The sequence below is a fragment of the Conger conger genome, chromosome 4 (assembly GCF_963514075.1).
Source record: "Conger conger chromosome 4, fConCon1.1, whole genome shotgun sequence".
NCBI lineage: Eukaryota > Metazoa > Chordata > Actinopteri > Anguilliformes > Congridae > Conger > Conger conger.
In genome coordinates, this window is record NC_083763.1 from 52,339,991 (window position 1) to 52,362,064 (window position 22,074).

Sequence of the window (22,074 nt, forward strand, 5' to 3'; positions counted from 1 at the left end):
AATCGCATGAAATAAACATTTATTTAGTATAATCGTATATGAATTCAACTATGTCTGTGTGTATCTACTAGCATATTATGGAACAATTTATTTATTACCATTTATTTTACAGTAATTAAAACATAGTCAAGCATTTTTTGCACATAATGTAATGGAATCCTACAATACTGTGAGTTTCTCTGCATGACAATAACTGAACATAGATTTGGTGGAACGCTCCCTATGAAAAAAAAAAATCTCTCCTGTCTCAATAATACTTCTCTAAGGAATTATTCCGGTTAATGGTTCTCTCGACAAATTATTGAAGGTATCCTAAAAATAGTCGAGAACTTCAGTGTTCGTTTCAGGAATACAAATCCCAGATCGCTAGCTAAGAAGCAGGTTTAAATGAACCTACTCACTTGCCGTAGTCAGGAAGTCTGGGGGAAAAAAACTAACAATCGTACTGATCGCGAGCACACAGACCAATAGATTGCTACGTTAACCGAGTTTCTAAAAGACGTTGATAAGGTTGTACTTTGAATTATTGAACTTCCACGAACCAACTGAAGGTAATGTCATAGAGTTTTGCGAAATAATATCGAACGCTGTTGCGTGAGCTAACTATATATTTATAGCAAGTCAGACGCATTTGTTTTAGCTAACGGTGGTAGATCATCTAATGTAGCGAACTACAGAGCTACTTGATTGATTACACTTTGGAGTTCCCCTGACTCGCTGAATTTGCTCCAGTTTCAGTTTCGCTTTTAGCGAACTAGATTGCTAATTATTTTCTTTCGTTCATTTTTCACTTTCAGCAATTTAAATGGCAGAGGAACACATCGAGTCGAAGCTGAAAATACTTCTAAAACAACAGAAAATTCTACTTTGGAATCCCCCCTACACAACTGACAATGAGACAGGACAACAGTCTTTGAAGGTAAATTTACGGTGACTTGGATGTTCACGGTGGCTGGTTCGCTTGCGTACCTATTTTGGAAGGCATTTTAGATGGATACATTTCCCTGATGAAAAACAACTGCTCAAGTTATATTTAGAAACAGCTGGCAGCAGGTAATTTCAAGATGGTCATAGCTGGATTTTACACCAGCGTAGACCATTGCATTTTTATAGCGCTTTTCTAGGCAATCAACGAGCTTTATAGTGACGAGGGGGAAACTCGCCTCAAACCACCACCAATAGTACCCATCTGAGTGATGCACGGCTGCTATTTTGCGCTAGAACGCTCACCACTCACCAGCTGAGGTTTGTGCTTCAAACCTAAACCTCCAAAATTTGAGGGTATACAGATAGCTTTGTAAAAGTTTGGAGCTTTTGAATTTCACCCTTCGAAATGTTGATGGAACACACTTATGTCATGTGCTTGGTTATAGGAACTTGCCAGCTCATATGCCCCCCTGCTGGGTTTTTCGATCTCTGTTGTGGAAAGTGCTTTGGAGATAATTCGATCCCAGGCTGTCAAGAGAGGAGAGGGCAATAGCACCTACAAGCAGACATGTGTGGCTACTCTGGAGCTCAATCTCCCTAAAGAATTCAGAGAGGTATTGGTATATTTACTGCTGTCAACTGGGATTTTGGGGCATTTTGTGTATTCATCATTCAGTGATAGCCTGGACTCCTGGCTTTTTCATTTCTCACTACCAATGTACAGGTGTTCAGAGCCAATGTGTCCATCGATAGCAGACATGCATCTCACCATTATTATACATACATATTATAGTTGTGCTTATCTGCATGTTGAAATGACAAATAATAATGGGGGGTGGGGAGATTTTTAATAACACTCCTATACTTTTTTAGGATGCAAAGAAAAAGAATTACATTGAAACCAAACTGGATATTACTGTGCAAGAACTCATGAACAAGTAAGAAATAAGACTGGTTTATAATATTTGTGTGTGCGTGTGCGGGCACGTATGTGTGCCCGCATGTGTGTATTCATTTTGTGTAATTTACTGATATATTCACCAAAAATGAATAAATGTGGTTGGGTACTATACATTATATCATAGAATGATTATATCAAAAGTTGACATGGTAGCATTTTTTATTTTTTTTAAGTATCAGTTAGAAAAACCAGTGTGAAGAATGAATCACATCATGCATCACAAAAAGTAAAGATGGCAAGCAAACTTTTCAGCGAAACTGAAAGACTCGTGCACTTTTTTGCACCACAATGCTCGGGTTAAAGATAAGCTTATTTTGCTAACTCTAAAACCTGCCTTAAAACCTCTTTCTGATTGACTTCTCTAGAATCTTTAGTGGTATGCAGGATTTTCTCCATGATTCTTTGGTATTCACCAAAAATGAAATTGTCAGGCAGTTACAGCTTCGAGTAAAGATGTAAGTGTGGGCAACGTTGGCTCAGGCAGGAAGAGTGGTCGTCTGGCAGTCGGAGGGTTGTCAGTTCAATCCCGCCCCGGGTTTGTCAAAGTATCCCTGAACAAGACACCTAACCCCTAAATGCTCCTGACGAGCTGGTTGGTGCCTTGCATGGCAGTCAATCGCCATTGGTGTTTGAGTGAGTGTATGAATGGGTGAATGAGAAGCATCAATGTGTACAGCGTTTTGGATAAAGGCGCTAAATAAATGGCATCCATTTAACAAAAATCGTTGTCATTTTTTAGGATATTTGAAAAATATGGACTCAAATACATCAAGTTAATTTTGAATGGCAAGACTCTGAACCCAGGTATGTGCTTTTTATAAACATATTAACTGGATTGTCTCAGTTCATAATTTCTGGCAAACTTTTCTGAAGTCTTGTGGTTACAGATATGAGACTTGATGAACAGAATGTGAAGCACAATGGCAAGATGATGGTCTTGAAGGTGAGTGAACCAGAGAGACAAAGATTGATGAAGGAGGAAGAAGAGAAGAAAAGATCTCAGGATGAAAGTGTGAAGAGGACTAAGAAAGGATTCCAGATTCTGTCAGAAAGAGGTAAGTAAAGTAAAAAATGCTGCAGTGTTCTGGAACAGTAAACTTCAGCAATGCCAAGTGTTCCAAACGCTGTGTCCCTGCAGTGCCAAACCAATATATTAATGAGGCTATATCTCCTCACCTACTTAGATGGTTACCTTACCAGAAATATGCTAGCAAGGCTGTTGAAGTGAAGAGTCAAAGTTTGACTCACTTGGCAGATATGTAGTTCGCAATGTCAAGATGGTCATCCAGACCACAAATAGTAGCCCAAAAAGCCTTGAAAACTGTGTTTATCCAGCCATGCCAAAATTGTTCCTTTAATAACTTAAGTACTTTTCATTCTCTTCTAGATGGGAGCGATGACCCAGAAACCACCCCATTTTTGGAAATTGCTGACCAGAAAGGCAATCCCCTCAAAATCCCAGCCAATGAGAAAAAGGTATGCCTGATAACACGCATGGTCCAATTAGGCAGACTTCCTGCAGATGTTGATGGCATTAGAGCTCGCTGCTGTGCGCTATAAAAGTTTGTGGATTACTCTCTGCAGGCTCTGATTTTGGCGATGGGCTTTCACGAGAAAGGCCGAGCATTAATGAAGAGGAAGGAGTACGATGCAGCACTGTGCCATTTCCTGCAAGCCGATGAACAGTTTAGGTGAGAAACAGTGTGTTACATTCAACCTGAAACATCTTGTTGAATTACTGTTTGAAAGGTGGGTACAATTTTAGAATGAAGGCAGAATTATGAATGCAAAATTTTGTAAAAAATGGCAAATGTTTAAGGCCCACACACAATAGCGTTCTCTTCTTGGTTTTAGTATCTAAAACGCCTACAAACCGTTTGCAAAGAGCAGTGACGTCAGAAACCTTGCTTCCAGAGCCAAATTTCCCCTCCTCCTCTGCCTCCTATGGTCAGCTCTCTGTGTTAACATTTAGCAACGTCATCTGATAATTATGCAAAAGCATATGTTCTGTCATTTGGGAAATCGTTTTAAAAAAACCACTCTGAAAAATAGCACTTGGCCCATAAAATATGCATATTTTTTACCATAATTACAATTGTTTTTGTATGGAACACCAACCAAAAGCTCCATGGTGATATGACAAGTTAAAAAACACAAACAAAATGCATGTGGGCCTTTAAATTATGCTGCAAATAGGATTTATGCTGTAAACTGAAGTTATTGTTGCCCTTAAGTTGTCACGGTCTCATTGCTCATTGTCCTCGACGTCCTGTGCAGTAAGTGTGGCTCCACGCTGCTCACCACGGTGGATAACTATGCAGTGCTGCAGCTGGACATCGTGTGGTGCTATCGAGCGCTCGAGGCCCTTTCCTGCTTGGATGACGGCAAGCAGAGGCTGCAGAAAGCGGAGGACTGCTTCCTCAAGTGCTACGGAGAGCAGCACGAGAGACTCCGGCAGATCAAGGTTTGGCGCTTTTGAGGAACGACAGGAGCGTTTAAAATTTGGTTTGAATCGCTGTGAACGTCTTGTCTAGGGTTAGCATTTTTTAACAGGTATTAACAGGTATTTAAACTTACATTATAGACGGTATCCTTGTGGGGTCTCCAGAGGCACTGGATTGGTACAGTCACCTGGCTAATCAGACAGTTGTGGTGGTTAATTTAGACTCTTAGAAATTTGGTATCTTAAATGAAAGTAAAACTGAAAGTAAACCTTGATGGAATGTCAAACAAAAAAAATTATCTCAGCAAACCGGCACAACAATTTGCCTCAAACATTGAATACGTTTGCAATTTATCCATAAACATGCACACAAAGTGGTACTAGGTTGACATTTATAATCATCAACTTCAACTGCTTTGTTGTATGGAGACTGTCAGCAAGGAAGAACAGGATGAGACAGGACAGTTTGGAGCATCATTTTCATCAGGGTGTCATCCCATATCTTAAATGAATCTTTTGTTTTCCTGTTGGGGTTTGGGTACAACCAAAAAAGTTTCATTGGATCTTTCTAACCAGATTTGTGCAGTGGTCATAGGATTTCCTTGCACTCCGTTAGTTTGGAATAATTATGTTCTTTGCTGAGCAGGGGAACACAGGACGTGAAGAGGTGCTTTTCCTGAGGCTCTATCTGCTACAGAGTTTACTGTCATACCTGGACGGCAATGAGAAACAAGCGGCTGAGATATTAAAAAAGGTAATTGGTCAGACACACATCTTCCAGAAGTTTCCCCAACAGCGATGGAGACCACACTGAAAAAAAAAATATTGCATTAAAAAACATGTTTTAGGTTTTTAACAAAACAAAAAAATGTTGTTAAAATTTTTTTTAATGGACAAAACTTTAAAAATATCAGTGTCGCCAACTGAAGTGAAATTTTAGCATTATCCACTGAAGAATTTTTTCCAGTGTGTGTGAAGAGGTGTGAGAACTTATGGCTGGGGGCCACTTAGCTGAGTGCTGTGGGCATTCTGCTGCAGGTGGAGGACCTTTACCAGAGGCTCTGCTTGGACCCCAATAAGATGACACAGCTGATGAGCCTGAGCTTCACGGAGCAGGAGGCTCGCCTAGGCCTGCGGGCCTGCCAGGGCAACGTGGATGAAGCGGCCATACTCATCATTCAGAGGAGAACGGTACTGTAACTACGTAAAGCCTCACTCCTAGCTCCAGAGACACTCACCGATCAGCACAAGGACAGAATGTGTATCTGGTACAGACTTGGGTCAAATACGTAATTGTTTTGGATTCCAATACCTTTCTATACTTTGCTGAGCTTGTCTGGTGTATTGGAACCTATAAAATACTCTCGAAACCCCGCCTTCTGGCCCTGTTGCACCAAGCGAAAAGTATTTGAATCCAAAATGGGCACAGAAAAGTATTTGAATCCAAAATGTCTATGTATAGTATTTGACTTAGGTCTGACCTAGTGTTCTCCTGTTGTGTCTACCTAGCCTCAGTGGTGTCCCCAACCCGGTCCAGGATAACTGCAGTGTCTCGTTATGCAAACATGTCCTTTATCCAAACTCCTGACCTTTAGGTCAAGCCACTTGTTTGCCAAACATTAGTACAAATGAAAACATTTGGGTTACTGATAGCCTAGAGAAGCACAGACATTTTGCTTTCTTAAGTGGTTATTCAGTTATATCACTTTTTATTTCCACAAAGATTGAATAGCTCCATTATTAGTGGTGTCGTCGTCTGCAATAAGTGATAGACACCCATGTCTTACAGGAAAAGGAGGCAATGAAACGGAGCGAGAGCGAAAAGAGAAGACGGCGCCTCGAGGCCATCGACACCCTCGTGCAGCTGGGCTACTCCAAGAAAGACGCAGGGAAAGCGCTCAGCCAGACTGGCGGGGATGTGGACAAGGCCTTTGTGGTGAGTGGCTTTCGTAAGTCATAAGAAACTGTAAGGAGGAAATTGGCGTGATATTGGTTCAGGAGGGAAGAGCAGTCGGAGGGTTGCCAGTTCAATCCGGCCCAAAGTGTCCCTGAGCTAGACACCCCAAATAGCTTGTAGTGAGATGGTTGGTTGCATGGCAGCCATTCACCATTGTTGTATGAGTGTGATTATGTGTGTGAATGGGTGAATGAGAAGCAGCAATTGTACAGCGCTTTGGAAAAAGCCGCTATATAAATGCGAACCATCTACCATTTACCATTTTTAATTGCCTTTCTCAACAGATTCTTCTAGATAACGTCCGGCCCTCAATGGCCACCAACAACAACCCTGACAGCGCTGACTCTGACCCTGACAGGGAAAATAAGATCCTGCAGGTAGGTGGCAGCTGTGTTCATATAGTCATGAGAAGTCTTTAGAAAGAGTAGTGTGAAATGGGAAATCTTTTTATTTTGCATCTTTGTGAACTATCTGGTGTCTTCCAAAACACTTGTGTGTTTCTTTACTGTGCACAGGGCTGGTCTGCTTACTGGTTTTTGTTCCAACCAATTTGCTGACAGCTCTACATATTACTTTGGTTCAAGCCTGTTCTTGAGCAAAGTACACTTGCACCACGGTTTGTCAGATAAGATACACTTGTGTCAGATAAGATATGATTGAGTCAATTAAAGGATTAAGACCAGAATCCTTATTCTTAAATGTTTGCATCATTAATAATAGCAAAGAGAATCTATGTAATGTATATTAAGCAGCTTGAAGATGTATGTAATTGAGTATGTATAATTGATTGAACTCTGAGGTTCTTATCTTTGAGGTATTACTGTAATTAACACCATGCTGTGTGTCTTCATTGCTAATGTTGACGCTACTGTGTTCCAGTTGATATACATTGGCTTTGAGAGGGACATAGCTGAGACTGCTCTCAGACTGACGCGGGGTAATGTCCAGCTGGCCTCCCAGATGATAATGGACCACCAGGGAACCCTGCCCCCAGAACTCCTCTCCCCCTCCCCCCCCTCCTCACTGTCCGAGGAGCCCAGCACCTCCTCAGAGTCTGCAGGTGGGTCCTCTGTCCTGCTCATGTACTGGACTCCTGCTGGCGATATTTGCATATTTGCATAGATCCAGATGCTAGCACAAAGGTGGAAGCCACCACACTCCCTGTCCTGGGGCCTCATTTATAAACGTTGCGTAGGCACAAATGAATGCGTACGCCACTTTCTAAGCAAACTTTGGCATTTATAAAAAACGAACTTGACCGGAAAATGTGCGGTTCTCCACGGAAACTCTGACCCATGCGTACGCACATTAACTGGAGAAATGAGAAACTGTGCCTTTAATGCTCGTGACATAAGACCAGGAAAACGGGAAGTGAAACAGGATGTAAAAAGGTATAAAGATTTGCCGGGAGTTGTGGCTGGGTATGGCTGCTGTAAGGACGTGCTTCGTCCCTGTTATACTTATTCAAGTGTTATATTGTTGAATCTCGCTATACGCGTTCTCTCCCTTCCTAAGTGCAACACAACATTTGGCGACGAGAGAAGTCGAAAATGATACACAACAGATACCACTGTGTAAAATAAATCGAAATTGATTGTTGTTGATTGTACTCTTAAAGGGTTCTGATTTTCTGCATGTTTACACTAGGACTCGGAACTATACTGTCCTCTCAGGTCCTCTGCACTTGTTCTTGTGTTTAATTTGCACTTTGTTGTACGTCGCTCTGGATAAGAGCGTCTGCTAAATGCCATGTAATGTAATGAAATATTACCTCTCACGTATCATATACAAAGAGTTAATTTGCAAAAACGGATAAAAGCCTCTCTTACAACGAATAAACAAACAGCTGTTTGATTGATGCTCCCTGGAGTGCCCAAAAAATATGATTTAGGATGATAAATATAAACGGAGATGTAAAATAATCCCTCAAATATGTAGACGAATTGTTAAACAATACTTCATGTTATTAAATGTATTCTCATAAATAATATGGTGAACAGTCGGACAAATTGCACTGCACTGATGCCGTTTACAATGCGTCAGTCGGGCAGATACGAGCATAGTTTCATATATTGTTATCATATTCATATATTATGTTTTATAATGTGTTTATTGTTATAAATTTTTGTTCGTTTTATCTCTTAATTTTGTAACTGTGTTTTCAATGGTGCTAGACAAATAACGTGTATTATTATTATTATTATTATTATTATCATCGTCATCACATTCGTTGTGCAGAACTGTTCGTCATTTACAATCAATCAGGATAATTCCCACACCTGTAGCTTTTCAGAGGCAATCAAATGGCTGAAATCCCTTTTCTTGGCCTTCTTTTCAGCGTTTGCCATTGTCGTCTTTGTGAAATGCATATTCATTAGGGGTGTTTCACTGCCTATTTATAGGCAACTGTGGGCGGGACATGAAGCTGGCAAAGTTGCGCCACACTTAGAGTTGATTGTGATTTATAAAGGAAAACTGGCGTGGGACGTGCGTATGCACTGTTTTATAAATCAGAATATTTTTTTGCGTACGCACGTCCTAGGTTTCATGCTTACGCAACCTTTTGACGTGAATCCTAAGCACAGTTTTATAAATGAGGCCCCTGGTCTCATTGGATAAATGGCTTGCTCCTAATGATCTACATGGAAACGTCAATTGTTCAGATTCAGAAGGAAAAAACTAATAATAAAATAAAGAATAAAAATAAAAATAATAATAAAAATAAAAAAAACAAGATCCAAAGTCTCGCCAGCAAAGAAAACCATAAAAATGTGTGATGCAGAGCCATTTTAACGCAATACCTTTTCAAATTCAAGAAAACAATGTGGTTTCAGAGATATTGCTGTAGCTTCTTGGTTCCATTCATAGGTTGAGTATTTTGAGCGTGAAATGACTTTGAGGGCATTTTCGTTCGAGCGCGGTCGTCAAACCTCTCTTTCTTTCTCCTGTCCGTTGCTATGGAGACCCACGTGCTGCGGCCTGTGCTTTTGTTCCAGGCTCCGGGGGAGGCACGGAGGAGGACCCCATGGACGTAGACCTGGTGAACGAAGTCCTGGAAGACATCCCCAGACATGAGGAGGACTACCTGGACCTCACTCTGGAGGAGGAGAGCGAAGTCATAGCCCAGATAAAGTCGTATCTCGAAAATTACACGCCATCCAGCTAGAAACTGCCCAGTCCTTTGCGCAGGCTTGTCAATCTGCGTTCTTATTGGACAGTATTGTGCAGATTTGGCTAAATTGACACATTTCATTATTGGTCAGATACCGGTTTAAACTACAAACATAAATTCAATCTAGACCGCATTTAACTGAATCTTGGGGCATACATAATTCTGGATCCAAGAGCATACATAATCACCCATATTAGCAAAAACAAACAAAGAAAATCTCCAGTCTTCTGGAGCTGAGTTTAACATGTTTGGAAATGCATTTTACTCCAGCAAGCTTTATTTCACTGTCAATTTTCAAGTTTTTAATCTTTCTTGCACTAATTAATACGAAGTGTAATGGCTCCAATATTTCTCCAATAGTAGATACTGTATGTTTATATACTCTATTTGTATTTATGTTTGCCTCGGACCTGAGACCCATACATCAGTCATTTAGACTGTTTTTCATTGAAATTATGAAGGTGTTACTGCAGCTGTAAAATCACCTACAAAGGTTGCCTTTTTCTTTCTGTCTTAATTTTTTTTAATGTATGGGTTGTTTTCTGGTTTATTGAAGGATATTTTATTTTATTTACAATCCTTGCTATAACATCAAAATGCCACAATCTGTAGTGCCAAATGACAAGTTCAGTTGTTTCAAGGCAGTGTTTTGCTGGATATGCAATAAATAACATTTTGTTTGATGGATTTTTGTGTTGTGTTGTGTGTGGATTTGTGTGCTCTATACAAATAACTTATGGGTAATAACTTTAAAACAAACATTTTCCATGTCTGCAACTTGGCATTGCAACATGGGATCGAATATAGGTGTTCAACACAACTCATTTCAAATGTCTTTCCGAGTTTCTTTTCCTCAAAAAATCCACTTTGGAGGCAGTTGCGGTTTGTGTAATCTATAAAATGTTGTGAATATGCTACTGACAGAAAATAGTTTTAGTTGGAATACTTAAATCAAGGTCATAATATCATGTCTGGAGAAAAATTATAATGTATTGAAGGTGGATTAACAGATAAGTAGAGAATGTAGAGATTAGCTGCATCCCAGTTTTTATTGTTCTGTGCCAACATTCCAATAATTTTTAAGTAGACAAAGCCAATACAGAAGTGTCCTTTCACAGATTTAATTGGTACAAATAGCTGAAATATATTGGGTTTTATATTTAGTCACAAGTTACTGGGAGCTATGAAGTGCCAGACTGGAGACTGGAAATACTGTACTGTGTGAAGGAATGACATTCTTGTCCCAAGTTTTCCTAACTGAAACTGAATTGGTACAGTAGTGACTCTGGTCTCTCAAAAACAGTTTATTTGAAACTGCTTTTGTTGTGCATTATCTGACAAATTGTGTGGTTTACAGTATATGAGGAACGGGGGAAAAGAGCCAGTTTTCACTATGAGAATCCAGTGCTCTTTCTGGATATGCAATACAAATACACAGTATAACACACTCGTGTTTTACAAAAATTGGCACATTTATATGCCCTTATACAGTATAACAAAACTGAATGGCAAAGGAACATCTAAAGGCTCACTCACATTTATAAAAATTCTGATCTATACAGTTACTAATCTACGACCATGAATTTATATCAACTACATTATCTGATACGTAATACATATATAAAATATTTATAATTAGACCAAATACATTTTCGATTCATTCTTCATTGGCTATTCTGCGTTTTAATTCACGATAAAATGTTTTGCATTGTCTTCCAATAAACCTTTCAAATAAATGTGATAATGACTGTGATGTGACACTGTCACAGTGGATATGTATTCAATGATCTTTATTCATATTACTAGTGGGTTGTGAAGCACAAGTATAAAATATTTCCATAAGGGTGACATGCCTGAAGTTGCATTATTAATAGATACAATTCATCTGTGTACAAATGTGTCATTTAAAAAAAAAACTTTTATTCAGTCTTTCTTTTCTACCTAAAAATAACTTTATTAAAGATGGCTTCTTCAATTGAGTGTATCCATGGCAATTGAGTATATCAATAAAATTTATTAATGAGCTTGTAACACAAAGAAACATACCAGCATTTGATAAAATATTATTTTGTCATTTTTTTATTTTACATTTTCACTGAGAGTAAAAGTAAAAGGCACAGTCCATTTCCGCGTGGCAGAGTTTAGAAGTAGTTGACCACCCGGCGGATGGACTGAATGTTGGCGTTCTGGCTCTGCCATTCGGTGTGACTGCAGTAGTTTCCTCTCTCCACGATGTACATGCGTCCCCGGAAATTAGGCTCCTCGTACATTACCCAGCTGTCGACAGAGAAACGTGTTGGATAGAACTCGCAGACATTTCCCCCAGTCTGATTGTTTACAGCATAAAAAGGTATATGTGCCCATAATTCAGGCAGTACATTTTCAAATTCTCTGCATCAAAGCGGGATTGCAGACAACAACTATGTATTGACCAGGAAATTACTAGCTTCTACTTGAGAAAAGGAAATCACCAAAAAAACTGGACAATGCTTAAATGTGCTATTGAGCTTCTTGATAGATCATTTATATTTCCTGTTGCAAAGTCAATAAGACAGATAAGATATATTTTTAAATAATAATAATTCCCTGTTCCCTGTAACTGATGTTTGCGTACTGGAGCCAGCCTTCTCACTTCAACTGTACACAGTTGGTTGATTTCGGTGATTCCATTTCGATATAATTTTAATATGAGGATTGACTGCAATACTGTGATTTGTGATGCATACAAAGTGTAAAAGCTGACTAGTGTAACTGATGTGGAGGCAATAGTTTGTATGCCTTGTACGTATTGTATGTGTTATCTATAAATGCCTTACTGGGGACATGGTTTGGAAATTATCCTTAGATACAATACATCTGTTTCTTGTTTTTAATTGTTTTACATTGCTAAATTGCATTGTCTCCAAAGAAATAAACAAACAAATAAAATTGTAAATTGGTATGAATTATTATTCAGTATGACTCATGCATGATTAGTGTATCTCACTACGCCTGGTGCTGTCAATCATATTTACTGTGGGAAACATAACTCAAGGAGTGGATATCTGGATGGCTTGTCAACCATTCTAATTTTTATTTCTGAAAAAGTACTATATACTATATCACATTTCATATTGTATGAGTATGATATACACTTTATTAGGTATTTATTAGACTTATTTTTTATTTTTTATCTTCTGCTGTTGTAGCCAATCCACTTAGAGGTTTGACGCATTGTGTACAGAGATGCTCTTCTGCATACCACTGTTGTAATCCATGGTTATTTGTGTTACTTCTCTGACCTCTCTCATTAACAATGCATTTTTACCCATACGGCTGCTCATGTGATTGGCTGATAAAAACTTCCATTAACAAGCTGGTGCATAGGTCTACCTAATAAATATACAGTCATAAACTGACTGTATATTAAAAGTAAATTATAAAAACATGAAGAAAAACCCAAAAAGAATAGAAACAGACTTGAATACTAATGCTTTTCACAGATAAAAACATCTATCCAGGTCTATCCAGGAAAAGGTATTCAGATTTCATCTCACCCTGTCCCTGGAACATCCATTGCCCTGATCTACTATAAGTAAATTACCATCTACAAACTCAATGTCATCTGATTTCACATTTATATTTACTGACACTTGTATGGTATTCAATTTGTGAGGATCTGTTTTCCGAAAAAATTGAAGGGCATGTCAATTTTGATAAATTGCAGTCAATTCAAAGGTGGTTTATGTTGACACAAGCCCAGCAATTATTCCAAACAAACAATGGGAGCCTTGCACAATGTCCTAATCGACCAGAGGGAACATGCTGCACCAGACATAATGTGCACTTTCAAACTTTTAACAAACTGTACTACATCAGTCATGACTTAGGGATGTTGGTATCCCTTACATATCCATTCTACATTTTACAATACAATACATTCTACATGAAACTGTTTATTCTACATTGGCAAAGTCATGAGAATTTTTCAATATGCTGGACCTAGAATATGCTCATATGCACCCTGCTGAAAAAACAGCTCAAGCTAGGTTATGAATCAGCTGGTAGATGGTCAGACCAGCTCGAAGATCAACAAGGTTTATCTGGTTAACCCGTTCAGACAAGCTCCCAGCTTGAGATGGTTTGACCAGCCATGAAACAGACAAACTACCAGCCCTAGCCCTAGATTGACCAGCTCGTACCCAGCTAGACCAGCTTATGACCAGCTTGACCAGCTCAATTTTCAAGCTGATCAAGCTGGATTTTACAGCAGGGCAGCCATACATACAAGTGGAAGCCAGGTTGGGTACTTACGCTCCGTCACCGTAGACCTTAATGGAATTGATGCAGTTCTTGCTGAAGCCGCGGCTTTGCAGGAAGGGACAGTCGTCACACAGCTCCACACACTGTCCGGAGAAGTTGCAGCCCTCAAACAGCTCCATTCTGTAGAACTCCCCATGCTGATCAAAAGAAACAACTGTCAGGGCCCTACCTCACAGATAATTCCCAGAGGTTGATAACTGTACAGAGGTGTTTCATTTGTGCAGAAAACTTAATTAATGCATTAATTAATTAACCACTCAAAACACCTGCATTAAAAACTGCATTAATGATGCCCAATGTTAGTATAGAGATAAAGCAGTTCAGTAAATCAGAGTACCCCCTGAGAACAGTTATATTGATATGATTATTGGATGAATTAATATAAGAATATAATATGAAATTCTAAAGAATTACATGATTCATATTCCCAAAGTTAAACTGTGCATAATATGTGTAGCTTATATTCAAAATGTAATATACTCTCCACTTTTGAACATTGCTTATACAACTGCTGTTATCTGAGCATGCCAAGGAATACAACAAAATAAAAAAAACTAAACTCCCCCCTATATTCATTCAATTTGGCTGAACTATATGAACCACCCCTCTAACAGTAATTAAGCCCGTCCAATTAGAGGATAAATATGGACCTTCTCTTTCTCTTTCCTGTCAAATTAATGCAGGTCCCGTTTCTCTTCTACTGTATAATTAAGTAATTATGGATTGTGTATGCATGCACAATGATTCTCCATTTAGTTAATTCCTCAAAAGCTATTCCAAAATTTGGCTGCAATGCACTTCCTTGGCAGATGGCACTGTTCTCCACAACCTCTATTAAGTCATCAGATCTTTATCATGTTTTAATGAAACTTCAAACATGTTAAAGGATCCAGTGACCACAGCCAAAAAATTAAATTCCAATGAACAGCTACTTACGTCTGGTGTGCTTACAGTGTGGACTGTTATTTATGGGTTATCACATCATTGTGACTTTCAGTTGCGGGTGAACTTGCTTAACTTTGTATATTTAAGGACAAAACAATATATTACTTTTTTGTAAGCTACTAAAAATATGCAAAGTAAAGCAGCAATTATCCAACTCAAAGAGGTTCATTCATATTGTGGTGGATCCCGCAGTGCCCAGCCTCCCTCACCATCCTGACGGGTTTGCAGGAGCCCATGTGGTCATTGTGGGCATTCCAGCGCTGAAACTCGGGATACTCCCCACGCTCCAGGATGTACTGCTGGCCCTTGAAGTCGGGGTGATCGTAGCAGATCCAGGCTCCGCTCTCCACGCGGATGGAGTTGACGCGGTTCATGAAGCCTCGGTCCTGGAAGTTATCGCAGTCGCCGAAGACCTCCAGCTTCCGCCCCGTGAAGCACTTCCCCTCGTAAAACATAATCTGGGGAGACATCCAGATCCACACACAGCGGGGGGTTTGGATATATATTAGCAAGGGCACAAATGTAGTATGAATGTAGTATGATCTAGTGCACTTTGATGTTCTTAGCACTGTACTGCATCCATATATTTTTGGCTAGGAACAGTGGCAGTTCTCGATTATTTCAAAAATCTTGGCTACCACTATTTATGTTTTTGGCTGTTGTGGATAAGGTTTTGGACTAGAACACAAAACACAAAAAACATGCCCCAAATCAAATTCTCACAGCATATCCTTCAGACCACAAAATGCAAGTAATTATCACAAAATATTATAGTACAAAACAATTTTGATAATGCACAAACTACGGTTTTCAAAATCCTCACATCCATCAATTTAATAAGCCTTTTGTATCCAACTGATCATCCTGTTTATCTGTTCTGATTTAGCCTCTTCGAATTCTTGAGCTAAAAACGACAAGATTCTTGATTGGTGAAAATCTAAAAAAATTTTTAAAAAGCCCTACATGGGCAGAAATAACATCTGATTTTAAATCCATTCAAAACTTCCCATTCCATTGAAGTGTCATTTCCATTAACCTGGTATCTCAATGGAGAATGGTCCGGAATCCCTGAAAGGATACTCGGATGGACATCCTAAGCTACTGTAAGGGTTCGGCCCCTGTGTCCATGTCAACGATCCATAGCAACAGCAGTGACCCCAGCATACTGCAGTCTCTCGCGCGTCGATACGCATATCTTTTGGGCTGGACGCACTTGTCGGTAGCAGGGACAGTGCAGTGGGGTGGCCCGGGTACTTACCTTTCCCGAGTACTGCGACATTTTGCCCCTGGATGCCGTCCAATCCGTGCCAGGAGTGGAAAAAGTGTCACAGTGGAAAAAGTTGGACAGCCCAATATATATGGCTGGGGGAGGGTTCAGGAGTATCATGAGGCTAACACAACAAAGGCCCAACAATGGAGGGTTTAGAGGTTTTGCATCATGGACAGTTTCCCTTACATTTGGCACTGCTGATTCTGGAGTTTGGCTTTCAAGGCCAGAGGGATGGGACAAAGGAATTTGCTAGGATGGAGCTTTGCGGGTCCATTTTGTACATGCCTTTCTTTTCTTGTGCGGTGCTCTCCTGTCAACCAGGACATGTGTCCTGCTGCACTAACCAGTGCAAAGAAGCAGGAGAGAGAGAGGTCTGAGAACTAACAAAACCCAATCCTGTATCCTAGTGGCAGTGTAGGTGCATTCCAAATGGAACCATGTGATTCCATAGATGAGTTCTTCAATGGGCAAAATGGTTCTTTGCCTAAGAGCTTTCACATTTCCCACCTACAGTGGGCGCTAGAATTATTGTCACCTTTAATAAAAAAATTAATTGAGAAAAAGGCTGCTTCTAATAAACATTTTGCAAGGTATATCTGCTCAAAGTATTAAATCAGGGGTGCCAATAATTGTGGAACCTATTTTTGGTCCACTTCTGTCCACTTGACCTCTATCAATATTATATGGACATTTCTACAACTTGCTTATGTTTTCAGAAGTTTCTAACAGAACATTCCATCTGAAAGGTAGCAGGTCCATCTGAGCTCATTTTCAGGTGTTCTGAGACTGTGTGAAGAAGTATTCAGGGCTGGTGCATTTGGGCCAAATCCACATTGAATAATCGGAACAGGAACCGTTCCCTTACTTTGACTCCATCAGTAAAAATGCACTACATGCTGTGTGCAAACATAAGACATACTGTCTGTGTGTCAAAAAAGCCAATGAATTAATTGTGATTCACAGTATGTGTTCCTTTGTTCCCTTGTCAACATACTCTCAGACAAGACATACCTTACTGGTCAACAGATCACAATGATTTACTGTGCTTGAACTTGAATAACACAATCTTCTCCAAAGAATGCAATGCACATATCATAGGATAGAGTCGCTTCCATTGCCAGCTACAAAAACAGCAACAGCAAAAAAAAAAACAGTAACAAAACAAATAGATATATACACCACTTACGAGGAACATGCAACCGGCTTGTGAAATGACGCTTGGAAATGAAGGAACGTAGGATAAAGCCACAGTTCCACCATTCAGCATGTTTCTAGTATGTCAGAGAATGTTATTAAAATGGATTGAGTAGATAGCAGGATAGTCCAGCTGTACCGCTTATCCTCCAAGCTAAAGCACTGCAAGTGAAGGAGAAGGTGTTACTGAGCGTTCCTCATGGATCCCCCAAAGTATTGTCACTCAATATGGATTTCCTATCCTGGATCCATTACATGATCCTGTAAAGTGATCTCTGTGGGATCTAATCAGAGTGCTTGGCAGCTGAAAGCTGATATGACCTGATAGGGAGATATTAGGATAAGAGCAGGGCCATGTATCGAGCGATAAAAAATAATTCTGTTACAATCGCAACCTTCCCAGTCAGCAACTCTGAGAGACGCAAGGACCATTAGAGGAGAGATTCATGCCAGCGAGAGTAGGCAATCGATGATGACGAATGCTGTTTTTTATGTTTTGCTTTCCGTGCTTGAAAACCTGAATGCCCCAAGCCCAGCAACAGTGAACTGAGGAGCAGTAGGACATTTTTAAATACCTGTGAAACACCATCTCTAATAGGACGATGCAGCAACTAATCCTAGTAACTAAAAATGTCCAACTACTGTACTTAGTCATATTCAATGACACTTTATTCTACAAAATTTAAGAAAACGTTTTTTTGGGTTTGGGTTTATGAACAAGCAGTAAACCTGGATGATTTTCTCATTGTCATGCATATTTTGATCAAGTATTTGCTACATGTAATGAATGTTCCTTTGCAACAATTCCATTCAATACAGTCCATAAAGTGCATATAAATTCATGGAATACATTATTTATTAGTCACATCATTCTCCACATTTGAGTTCTATCCCCAGCCACTTATATGTCTATGCAGAGAAACGTTAAATGCACACTCCATCCATGCCTACTGATTCCAGACCTGCGTCAAATATGTAATTGTTGAAGTTACATGCTTTACTGAGCTTGTCTGGTGCATTGGAACCTATGAACATGCAAACCCAGCCTTCTGGTCCTCTTGGTTGGCTCAACTGCACCAGGCAAGATTTATCTAGCACAGAAAAGTACAGCATTTGAATGTAAAACCCAGATCGACCCAGATCGGTTTGATTCCTGTAGCAATGTACATTATCCTTGACTGTACGTATCCTGTGGCAAATAGGTCCAGGCCATTCCTTTGTGTTCCAGCTGGGAAAAAAAAGACCTCACATGCAGCAGTCTGATAACACCTCCCAGCCCTGCTGATCCAACAGAACCAGCTGACTACAGCCATCAATCTAACACACAGGACACCTCCAATAATCACCCCACAGCACCACTGAAGCTCACCGCTGCTAATCAGGCAAAGACAGCCACCCACTTCAAAATCCAGTTTGCTCAATTTTTAAGCCGGTCAAGCTGGACATAAGCTTGTCTAGCTAGGTATGAGCTGGTCAACCAGCATGGCCAAGTTCATTCATTCATTTAATTTCAGTCATTTAGCAGATGCTTTTAATTCAAAGAGACCAACAAGTCAAAGGCATAAACAGAAACACTGGTCACAGTAAGTTGGTCATGAAGTTGAGGATGAGCTGGTTAACCAGCTAGTGCTGGTAGCATGTCTGAGCTGGTAGCTGGTCAACCATAGCTTGAGTTGGTCAAACCATGTCAAGCTGGGAACTGGTCTGAACTGGTCAACAAACTACCAACTGTTTCAAAACCTTGCTTGAGGTGTTTTTCAAGGATTACATTCGTCAGATAAAAGTTAAATGCAAGAAATGCCAAGGAACAACAAAGCGATGATTTAAAAAAGCACTGAAAATAGATTCAGTGATAATCACCTTATATAAAACATTTCTCAGAAGGATAAAGGTTGGACCAAAATGTCTCCAGTTCCAGGAGCTTTTCATTCCCACTAGCAGTCTTTTTTTACTTTCATCATTAATTATCACCTTATATTTGAAAGCCTGCAGCAGTGAATGTGTGACATTGCCCAGTGACTGCACACCGCTACAGTGAAGAGGTTTTAGCATCAGTTTTTCCATCAGGGTGATTTGCATTAGCATTAATATGCAGTCAGATGTAAGTACTTTACTTTCAAAATAGCTTTTAAAAATCAATGCCGTCATCCTCCGTGCAAAGGGTACGGATCTACTCATCGTTTCCACCACTATTTTCTCAAATTGGCAATTATCCCATCGTATAATGAGTACGCCAGCGCTGGACCTTTTTTATATTTGAATATAATTACTAACATGTACTGCCATTTAATCTATGTCCTCCTTTCTGATCAATAAACATTTATACTGGAAATATTTCAATGTATTTAGTTTCTGAATAGGCCGCACGGATGGTGCAGTGGTTAGCACTGCCGCCTCACAGCAAGGAGGTCCTGGGTTCGAATCCCCGTCAGCCGGGGCCTCTCTGTGTGGAGTTCGCATGTTCTCCCCGTGTTTGCGTGGGTTTCCTCCGGGTACTCCGATTTCCTCCCACAGTCCAAAGACAAGCAGGTTAGGCTGATTGGAGAGTCTAAAATTGCCCATAGGTATGAGTGTGTGAGTGAATGGTGTGTGTGCCCTGCGATGGATTGGCGACCTGTCCAGGGTGTATTCCTGCCTTTCGCCCAATGAATGCTGGGATAGGCTCCAGCATCCCTGCGACCCTGATCAGGATAAGCGGGTTAAGATAATGGATGGATGGATGGATAGTTTCTGAATAGATCAATATTGATGAGTGATTTTAAGTTACTAATGGGAGCTTGCTTGATGGAAAAGTAGTTAGATGTTAAAAATGTGACCTTCAATACACTGCCCCAGGTCTGATAGTGCCCTCAGTCGAATCTCTCACATATTAAAAATAATGTTGTTATGTGCTGGGTGACTCCCCTGGGAGGGAGATGCGGTGGTTCCTGGTTTTCGGCATAATTTGCCACATGGCAACAGAGACAGGGAAACAACACACAAAACACAAAACCCTCCCTCAAGGGTTCTGGGTAAAATTAATACTCTAAGACAAAACAAAGCAAAGAACATTGACCCCCTCTCCTCCATTTTCTTCTTCCCTCCCTCTCTCTCCCTGTCCCTCCCTTTCCCTTACCATGAAGAGGAGTACACCTTTAAGCACCTGGGCAACCCTAGTGCCACAGATGAATCAAACCATACCATTTCACCTTGATTTCAGTATATAGATTTGGGTTAGTCTGTGTAAAAGTTAAAGAACAACAGAAATATATCAACAAACCTGCAGCCACACTATTCAGAAAATTTTTATATTAAAAATAACAAATGCTAGATTTTCACAAGAAAAATGAGACGCAACCATAGCTATTGACTTAAATAATAGTGAAACTTTGCCGCTTTAATGATTACAATCAAAAATGATTTCAACAACATTCACTACACAAAAAAAAAGAAAGTTGGCAAGTTTATTGGCCATAATTATCTTTAAGAAATACAATATACAAATCGATAAAGGGAGTGGGAAACAGTAGAAAAGGAAAATAAATGCTGAAAATGAGAGGAAAAGTGAAGCTCTATCTGGTTTAGGCAAATGGTGGGTCAGCGAGTGGAAGCAGGTCCGTCCAGAGATGAGGGAAGCCTATTCGTCCGTCTGTAAATATCTCTGTCCTACTTAAAAAGAAAAAAGCAACAAAAAAGAAGCCCAAAAGAAATAAAAAAAGAAAAAGCCAAGTATATCTGGAGGAAAACAGGCAGTTAGCCTCTTCAAGTAGAGGGATATCCCAGTGTCCAGTGCTGTGATCAGTTGGAGGAAGAAGGGGTGGATTGGGGGAGGAGGGTGTGGGGGGGGGGGGGTGGAATAGGGGGGTGGAGAGGAGGTCTACATCAGGGAGCAGGACGGCCTCCCCTGTGGAGCACCTCCGTCGATCTTCTCTGCCTCCAGGATTATCCTCTTGAACACCTCCACTGCAGTCTGAAACAGACCAGGAGAGGGTGGAGTCACGCCGACACAGTAGATACAGCACAATACAGACCAGACCAGTTAAAATTCGTATTTGTTTTGGATTCAAATACTTTTCTGCGTTTGACTAAGCTTGCCTGGTGCATTGGAACAAATTCAATTCTACCAAAACTGTCAAGCCCGCTCACCTGTTCCTCCTTGCAGGCTCAAATTCACCGGGCAAGATCGATAGAGCACAGAATAGTATTTTAATCCAAAACAATAACGTATTTGACCCAGGTCTGATACGAACAGAACCCATTGAAGACAGTACTGCTACAACAGCCTCAGACAGCACAGCCACACAGCTCCCAAACAGAAAACTCTATAAAGTTCACTCAATCACAAATGAACGTGTTGTGCGCACATTTGCTTCCAGAACATGTCAGCTGCTGCACCTTTAAGCACTGTGACTGTGTCTGGTTGTGAGACATCCATTAACATGCCTAATGAGTAGCGCTATGTTTCTGTAAACCTCAGCGGGGAACCGAGTATCAGCTCTTCAGTTCCCACGCAGAACGTTTTCCCATGACACTGAAAATGGCACACTACAGCTCCATCTCCGATAATAAGTGAATTATCTACGTCAGTGTGCACAACATCCTTTTCAGGTGTCACATTCCTCACTTCCTCTGTCATTATGTCAGTGCATTTCCTGATAAAATAACATACTGTAACATAGCATAAGGACAGGCCATTCAGCCCAGCAATGCTCACCTTTTCCTACTACTAACCTGTAACTAATGCTTAGTTTACCTAAAAGCTAGATAGTATCTAGCACCCTATCGAGCCTGATCTTGAAAACCCCCAAAGTATCTGCCTCCAGTACATGTCCTGGCAAGCTATTCCATAGTGACCACTATCTGTGTGAAAAAACACTTCCTAATATCTGTGTGGAAATGTATCCTCTGCTAATTTCCATTTGAG

At 40.2% G+C, this 22,074-nt stretch overlaps 3 protein-coding genes across 3 annotated transcripts in view; 1 reads left to right on the forward strand and 2 right to left on the reverse strand.

Moving 5' to 3' along the window:
- The first annotated feature begins 417 nt into the window (after window positions 1–417).
- On the forward strand, window positions 418–10,147 carry nub1 (negative regulator of ubiquitin-like proteins 1). The gene is made up of 15 exons (XM_061238719.1): window positions 418–551; window positions 798–919; window positions 1,374–1,541; window positions 1,801–1,865; window positions 2,628–2,692; window positions 2,776–2,943; window positions 3,276–3,364; window positions 3,473–3,579; window positions 4,166–4,352; window positions 4,978–5,085; window positions 5,370–5,522; window positions 6,121–6,267; window positions 6,573–6,665; window positions 7,168–7,348; window positions 9,285–10,147. The coding sequence occupies exons 2-15, from the start codon at window positions 806–808 to the stop codon at window positions 9,452–9,454; spliced, it is 1,815 nt and encodes a 604-aa protein (XP_061094703.1). The 5' UTR covers window positions 418–551; window positions 798–805; the 3' UTR covers window positions 9,455–10,147.
- A 1,454-nt stretch (window positions 10,148–11,601) lies between these two features.
- On the reverse strand, window positions 11,602–15,986 carry crygn2 (crystallin, gamma N2). The gene is made up of 4 exons (XM_061240723.1): window positions 15,966–15,986; window positions 14,917–15,165; window positions 13,754–13,899; window positions 11,602–11,737 (listed from the first exon to the last, which is right to left on the reverse strand). Exons 1-4 carry the CDS (start codon window positions 15,984–15,986, stop codon window positions 11,602–11,604), a joined length of 552 nt encoding a protein of 183 aa, XP_061096707.1.
- Window positions 15,987–20,516: 4,530 nt separating this feature from the next.
- Window positions 20,517–22,074, reverse strand: part of rheb (Ras homolog, mTORC1 binding) — a 48,712-nt gene continuing 47,154 nt past the window's right edge. The window contains exon 8 of the mRNA XM_061239425.1: window positions 20,517–21,120. Coding sequence (XP_061095409.1) covers window positions 21,028–21,120 — 93 coding nt within the window. The 3' untranslated portion in view covers window positions 20,517–21,027. The remainder of the gene's footprint in view (window positions 21,121–22,074) is intronic.

What these genes read in the sequence shown, in the direction of transcription:
- crygn2 (XM_061240723.1), bottom strand. Translation starts at nt 15,986, where the DNA reads ATGTCGCAGTACTCGGGAAAG. An exon ending in TGTCGCAGTACTCGGGAAAG is followed by an intron (nt 15,166 to 15,965) that starts GTAAGTACCCGG and finishes ATGTCTCCCCAG; the next exon opens with ATTATGTTTTACGAGGGGAA. An exon ending in AAGGTCTACGGTGACGGAGC is followed by an intron (nt 11,738 to 13,753) that starts GTAAGTACCCAA and finishes CTCTGTCGACAG; the next exon opens with CTGGGTAATGTACGAGGAGC.
- nub1 (XM_061238719.1), top strand. Translation starts at nt 806, where the DNA reads ATGGCAGAGGAACACATCGAGTCGAAGCTGAAAATACTTCTAAAACAA. An exon ending in TCCCAGCCAATGAGAAAAAG is followed by an intron (nt 3,365 to 3,472) that starts GTATGCCTGATA and finishes TACTCTCTGCAG; the next exon opens with GCTCTGATTTTGGCGATGGG. An exon ending in CAAGCCGATGAACAGTTTAG is followed by an intron (nt 3,580 to 4,165) that starts GTGAGAAACAGT and finishes CGTCCTGTGCAG; the next exon opens with TAAGTGTGGCTCCACGCTGC.